Source organism: Apteryx rowi, unplaced genomic scaffold (assembly GCF_003343035.1).
Source record: "Apteryx rowi isolate R43461 unplaced genomic scaffold, aptRow1 scaffold_347, whole genome shotgun sequence".
NCBI classification, from domain to species: domain Eukaryota; kingdom Metazoa; phylum Chordata; class Aves; order Apterygiformes; family Apterygidae; genus Apteryx; species Apteryx rowi.
Genome location: NW_020449941.1, coordinates 289,540 through 297,136, shown reverse-complemented (window position 1 = coordinate 297,136; position 7,597 = coordinate 289,540). Strand labels below are relative to the sequence as shown.

General features: G+C 41.0%; 1 protein-coding gene across 1 annotated transcript in view; it reads left to right on the top strand.

Moving 5' to 3' along the window:
• Positions 1–5,630: 5,630 nt before the first annotated feature.
• LOC112969397 (leucine-rich repeat and fibronectin type-III domain-containing protein 2-like) overlaps positions 5,631–7,597 on the top strand; it is a 40,506-nt gene continuing 38,539 nt past the window's right edge. Inside the window, exon 1 of the mRNA XM_026072668.1 lies at positions 5,631–7,003. Within this exon, the coding sequence (XP_025928453.1) occupies positions 5,631–7,003 (1,373 nt within the window). The remainder of the gene's footprint in view (positions 7,004–7,597) is intronic.

The following is a 7,597-nucleotide window of genomic DNA, read 5'->3' as shown; positions in this document are numbered from 1 at the left end:
TACTGGGTTATTTCCTCGGGGATCTTTTGAATGGATCAGTCTTCACAGAGTAAGCCCTCTTGAAAATTGCTTTTTATTGGTTTATCTTTGCCTCTGTTCTGGATCGAACTAAAACCAGTGCTTTAAACACTGCAGTCATAACAGAAACATTCTTGCATTTCAGACCATCCTATGAGCTAATTTAATTTGGAGGCATACACCTCTTTAGCATAGCTCTGCATACATACTTCCAAGCAAGAACTGGTTCCAGGCCTGGGGAACACAGAGCAGGTAGGACTTCCAACTCCTGGGAAAGCTGGAAACAAGAGAACAGCACTCAAATGAAATAAAATGCATAAATGAACTCCATGATGGTATTAGGATAGCAAAATATGTATTGTTGCAACCTTACTATGGCTGCAGTATTGAAGAACAAGTTGTACAAAAGGCAATAAATTTGTTATAATTCAGCCCATGCGCAGCACAGCACGTTGTTTGTTACTTCTTTTATTCAGTTTCAGTTGGTCTTTCTTTCTTCTTTTTTTTCTTTCTGTTACTGTGGAAATAATATTAGTCAAATTAATATGGGTGGAGCTTAGTAAAGACAGGCAGAAATACCTGGAGAAGTGTGTGTTTGTAAATGTCCCCCTTCCATGATTTATAAAATGTAAGATGGCTGGAGAGAGAAAGCACTTCAGAAAGAAAGTGCTTCACATATTAATGTTATTCATTATTTTCAATAGCACCAGTTCCTAAAAAAGTCTACCGAAGAATCTAAGTTGCCCTTTATATATGTATGCATGATGGTAAGCAGCCTAATTCCCAAGGAATGCACGAACCTAGGCAAACATAAAAGAGAAAAGCTAAACAAAAGTAGTGTCAAGTATCCTCATTTTGGAGATGGTGATTTGAGCCACTGAAGCCTTAACACTGCAAGCACTTAGGTACATACTTTAAACACCTAAGCAGTCTCACAGATGCTTACAAAAGTAGCAATGGCATAACACAGAACTCATGTTTCAATGGCTGCAGCATTGAGGACTGAGATCCTGATGGACAGAGACATTTACATTCCTTACTGACATAGTAATCCCTGTGAGTTAGGCATAAACTACCTGTAAGGATCAGGGAGCATGTGACTTAAGTAAATTTCCACACACAGTTTCTGGCAATGCAAGGATTAAGCAGAAATCTTTGTCCTGACATTACCCCATCCCCTTTTACGTGCTGCAGATTAAACTGTGTCAGAGAATATCCATGCAACTTCTTCCATTGCTGCAGTCTTTCAAGCCTTATAGCTATGGAGTAGATTTTGTAGTCACAGTTTCAGTGTAAACAGATAAGAAAAGGTTAAGCAAAAGTAAAAGGGTAGCTCCTAGGAAAAAAAAATCCCCAGCTCTTCCTCAGCACCAGTAAAGCTAAAGAAAAGTACCTAAACTCATTCGCGGAGTCCCTAAAAGTTAGGTTCCAGAGCACTAGGAGATAGTACAACAGGAACTGCTATCCACCTATCCATCCATTTTTTTTTTTTTTGTTGGTCTGTATACTGCAGCTGTACTTTATTTGTCTGACAGTTACCTTGTACTTGGTGCCATAGTATGCAAAGGTTATTCRAATTTATTTGCAAAGCTCAATGAATATAGAATTAAAAAATGCCTTGGAGACATTCCTGAAATGACATGCCAAATCTCAGAAGTTGTATCTTTATGAGGAAAATTTAAATACAAAAGACCAGGGTTTATGACTCTTGCTCATATTAATTCATACCAATCCATGTTATAAGAGGACTAAAGGGGCTATTTTTCATCTTGGGCTGAGACAGGAGCTCTGCCAGATTTACTGACTTGCTGTGAGAAATCTACTTTAGCTGGCTGATAGATATCTTTTAAATATAAATCAGAATAGTGAGTTTCTCACAAGGCTACCATTAACAGACTGTAAAATGCTTGGCACTGCAGGTCACAAGAGATTTGGGAACAAGGTGAGCAAACTGGTCAGCAAAACCAGACCTTGGCACTTTTTCTGTCTTATATGAAAGTTACCAGAACTGAAAACATAACAATTCTTATTGTACCCCCATTGCCTCTGAAACTAGCAATTATCAGGCCTGTGGGAGGGTTTCTAGCAGATACTAGTATAAGTGTCCAGTCTGCAGAATATTTAAGTCATCTGTGACCTAGGTATTTTGTTTTCCTCTTGGGTGAAAAAAGAAAAACAGCTCCTCTATGAAAGCCCCAAATGTTCTCTCCGTAAAGCCCCCTGCCCACCTCTGTTCTCTCCACTGTCCTATTTGTAGCTTCTTGGGTTTGTTTCAGCTCTGCAATGTTGCTGTGTAGTGAACTGATCCCATAAGGACTATGTTAGAGAGCAAGTTATGTACCAGGCTCAGAAGTACTCGAAATACCAATGCTGGCAACAGATCACAATGGCTGGAAATTTCCACAGTAGAGAAGCAATATTTACATTAATACTTCCACATGTATTCAATCAGAATGACAGCTGCCATGATATTTCCATCCTACTGAAGATGTTACTGATCTGCCCTGCACGTAGCACTCTCTCTGTGCCTTCTTCATACGCAGGCAAGCGCACACAGATGATGAGCTTTCAAGCCATCCACAGATGGTTTCCCCATCAGGGTTTACTTTGCCATTTAGATCTTCTGCTTCACAGCCTCCTCTCTGTGTTGCAGTGCCTATTTTCTGTAATTAACTTCTGTTCCTCCCCCCATTTTTTTTTACAATGCTTTTCACTGATGCTTAGAGTCAACTGTGTCCCCAAAGCACTGTGATATTTAACAGCATCTGGAAAAAATGTGGTTAGAGAATTGGGACACTTAAAGGAGACACTGCTCTTGTAAGTGTGCATTCACATTTTTGAATAGATATTCGGAGGGTGGGAATGTAGATGAGGGAGAAGCTATGAAAGGGCTTATTACTAATTAACTGTATCTATTTCTCCCCCTTTTTAACTTTTTGTTTATCATTTCAGCTGGYAGGGTAATACACTAAATTAAAGCTGCAGAACACAAATATAATTAAGATTCAAAAAGCCAATTGCCTGTTAGTAAACTACCAATTGATAATTATGTAAGGGATATTTATAGCACTTTGCTAAGTATGTCACAGATTTGCATCAATAACAGTTCATAGTCTCCAAACGTTTTATCCAGTAACCTTTTTCTTACTATTTAAGGTAAGATCACTCCTCTCAAGCCATCCTTTTAAAAACTATCCCACTTTCATCTTGTTTGAAGAGTTCAGCAAACACAGATGCTTCAATCCTTTCTTCTCCTATAAAATAGTAATGTTATATAATTACTAGCATCTCAACATTCAAAAAAAAATTGCCATAAAAAACATACTATACATAGTTCAGCAATCAACATCTTGCATTTCTATAACTCCTTCTTTCCAGTTGTGTTACATATTTTATAGAGAGGATACAAAACCACCTTATGCACAAGAGGAATCAGCCACCTTTGGGCCAGGGCCCCAAACACAGAGGCCCTAGTTTTTATTCCTTTGCRGAGAGCTGGAGCAAGCCCTGTTTAAAGAGTTAAAAAGCATTTACTAAGGTGACAGATTTTGTTTTGTGCTTGGTGTGTGTTACTGGGGGATTAATAACTAATCTTTGTATATTTTTTAAATTATTATAAAGCATCTGAGCAACTGTCATTTTAGCTGTGTGCTTAAGCGTAAATAATTGCACGGTAACTTTTTCATGAAATATGTGTCATGTCATACATTTGTTAATTTTGAGTGGCCTCATAATGCTAATTATTGGAGCTATTTATAAGATATTGTGTATTATCCTATCGTGTGTACAGCAGTAACATCCTCCATAACAAATTTAGATGAAAATGACTCTCTACCATCTACAATGTGCGTGTGACTTTATTGCAACCTCACATCTTAGCATGAGGACTGCATTACAAGCTCCTTCACAGTGGTTACTGTAGCAGATGGATAGCGGTTACTCAGCAGCGGATGGGTAGCTGTTACTCAGCAGAAATGGTAGCAGGCTGTGGGGGCATGGAGAGCTATTGTACATGCACACCAAGAGCCGTCCTCTGGGCCTTGTCCTCAGGAAACCCAGCACTGGCATATTGGAAGAGTGCCACTGTAAGGGGAACAGATGAAGCACGAGGGTGTCTCATTTCTTCTTGTGCAATAATTGCTCTTGAAACAGTACTGCCAAAAATCACTGAGCGTAKGAGCACCTGTGGACTGAGAAGGGACATGATGTATACCAAGCGTTGAGAACAGTGATGCAAAGTTATGTGGCAGGAGTAATGCAGGTTAAATAGAATCAAAATGGTTGTGTCAGAAATTATAGCCTGAACTGTGTCTGTAGCTACTGCCACAAGTAAGGGGAATAGAGAGTAAACCACCCCATCTTGGCAAAAAAGTCTGGGAGATACCTCCCAAAACTGTAGCTCCTTGTCTACCTGTCCCTTGCCTCAGAGAGAGAATGAGGGGTAGAAATGAATGATCTGCCATTCCTCAGCCCTCCCTGATAGAAGGGCCTAGGCAAGGGAGAGATGGGAAGAAAGCAGGTTTACCTGTGTCCTGTGTGGCTAGGAGGAAGGCCAACAAAACTATGCAAGAGGATGGTCCCACCCCTGAAGCAGGGCTGCAGTTTCTTTCAGGCACAGCTGGCCCTCTGAATCAGCCTGTAAATATACTTTGTTTATTCTCCAAAGACACACCGCTTACAGCTCAAGTTGGAAAAGCATGTGAGAGCTGAGAAAAACATGGGATAATGGRGCAAAGGGAAATGGGCAGGATCTGATGGAGGCCAGCGGATGCAGAAGAGAGCTCAGCTGTCACTACAACAGGAAGGACTGCAGCATGAGAGAAAGAGGGTGTTGGAAGGCTTGCCAGAAGCCAAAGCAGCACAGGTTTCCCCTACATCTCTTCTGTTTGGAGCTCAACAATGTCATCTTTCCAATAGGGTGGCTGAGCGCAGCATGAATCCAGGTGATGACTGTGCAAGTGACTTCTGCTTCCTACGCTATCTCTCATAAATTTTATTATGGGCAGGCAAGTGAACTGACTTGCCCCAGGACTGGTCATAATTACACAGTCGTTACCAAGCACATTACTGAAGGGTAAATATGCAGTTATTTTTATCCATAAAATCAGCTCTTTCAACCCTAAGATTAATTCCACATTATTATGCAGCAATATGTAATTACTATAAGACAGCTTTTACCCTCAAAGAAGCAGGCGCTATTCCAAATGAAATCTTGCAGGGTTTTAAGTAAGCCATGCACTCTGATGGCAGGATTTGTCCTCTTCCAGATACCCAATGTAAAATTATAAAATGGTAACTAGAGAATAGGTAGTTACAAGAACCTATTACCAGGCATAAGTGCAAAGAATTCCTCTCTCATTCAGATTTGGAACCAAAATCACATTTTTTTTTTAAAGACAGAAATGTATTATGTGGGAAAATGCTTCTATAACATTTAATCTTCCCATCCCAGAATGATGTACACTTTAGATATGACTCCTCAGAGGATGCACTGGGAAGTCTCTCTGGAGGTAGATGTTATCTAAATCAAGCAGGAATGGTAGCTATATCATAACTGCTAATATTCCTTGTAACTCTTTTCCTTTCYTGCAGGTACTGTTGCGTGATTTACCATGGAAAAATTGCTCTGCAGCATCCTGGTGTTTGGAATGGCTATTACGGTCAACGCTTGTCCTAAATATTGTGTCTGTCAGAACCTGTCTGAGTCACTGGGGACTTTGTGTCCCTCTAAGGGTCTCCTATTTGTACCACTAGACATAGACCGAAGGACTGTTGAACTCCGCCTTGGTGGAAATTTTATCATCAATATCAGCCGTCAGGATTTTGCCAATATGTCTGGACTTGTTGACCTCACTTTGTCCAGAAACACCATCAGTTACATACAGCCCTACTCCTTCACTGACTTGGAGAGCCTTCGGTCTTTACACTTGGACAGCAACAGGCTGCCTGACATTGGAGAGGATATTTTGAGAGGCTTAATTAACCTTCAGCACTTGATTTTAAACAACAACCAGCTAAGCAGCATCTCTGATGAAGCCTTTGAGGATTTCTTGCTGACACTGGAAGACTTGGATCTTTCCTACAATAACCTCCGAAGTATTCCCTGGGAATCTATAAGGAAGATGATAAACTTGCACCAGCTCAGTTTGGATCATAACCTGATAGATTATATTACAGAGGGGACGTTTGCAGATCTTCAGAAATTGGCCCGACTGGATCTAACATCCAACAGACTTCAGAAGCTCCCCCCCGATCCTATATTTGCCAGGTCTCAAGTAATTCCATTAGCTGCTACCCCGTTTTCACCACCTTTGTCTCTCAGCTTTGGGGGCAATCCACTGCACTGCAACTGTGAGCTACTGTGGTTAAGGCGACTTGACAGAGATGATGATATGGAAACTTGTGCTTCCCCTCCAGGTCTAAAGGGGAGGTACTTCTGGTACGTACGGGAAGAAGAATTTGTTTGTGAGCCGCCTCTTATTACCCAACATACACACAAGTTGCTGGTTTTAGAAGGGCAAACTGCCACACTGAAATGCAAAGCCATTGGGGATCCCACCCCAGTCATTCACTGGGTGGCCCCCGATGACCGTCTCATTGGGAATTCTTCAAGGACGGCTGTCTACGACAATGGCACCCTAGATATCCTCATCACCACGTCCAAGGATTACGGGACTTTCACATGCATAGCAGCCAATGCTGCTGGAGAGTCGACCGCAACAATTGAGCTCTCAATTGTTCAGCTCCCTCACCTCAGCAACGGCACAGGCCGAGCAGCCCCACCAAAATCCAGGCTCTCAGACATCACCAGCTCCAGCAAGTCTAATCGAGGGGAAACAAAAGGTCCACCAGAAAGGGCTGTCTTGGTGTCAGATGTGACGACTACCTCAGCTTTGGTCAAGTGGACGGTGAGCAAGTCAGCTCCTCGGGTAAAAATGTATCAGCTGCAATATAATTGCTCGGATGATGAAGTCCTGATCTACAGGTAATTGCAATGGCTGGTTTGTCCTCTGATGATGGCAGAGAGAGTAAAGTAGGATATGAAGTCTTTTACTTTTTGTCCTTGATTTGAATTTGAACTGAAGGGTCATTGCCAAAAAATTACTGTTGTCTGATAAATTTGTGTTACATCTGTCAGTCTGTCAGTTGATGTTGGTCTGTCCATTGCTTTTCTGTCCATTTCAAGTCATGTATTATAAATCTGTGTAGCATGCATCTTCTAACATCAACTGTTTTTGTTAACTTTTCCCATTTAGAAAAAAATTACTACCGTAGTTGATACCCTCTTTACTAAGCTTAACAAAGTAAGCAAAACTTGACAGTCTAGAAGTTTCCATCTCCTTCTCCTGTAGGTTGGATTGAAACATACTACTGAGAGAGGAAGAAATGTGGGAGTAAGTTTGTGCTGTCTACCCATAACACAGGCTCTAATTATTCTGTGGTTCAACATTCAGGGTTGTTAGCAAGAGATCTTTCACTTATATGAAAGAGTTTGTTTCTTACTTCACTAACATCAGTTTTACACAACTGTAATTGCTGACAGCGTTGGAGCATTTAATGTTTTATACCATGTTAAATA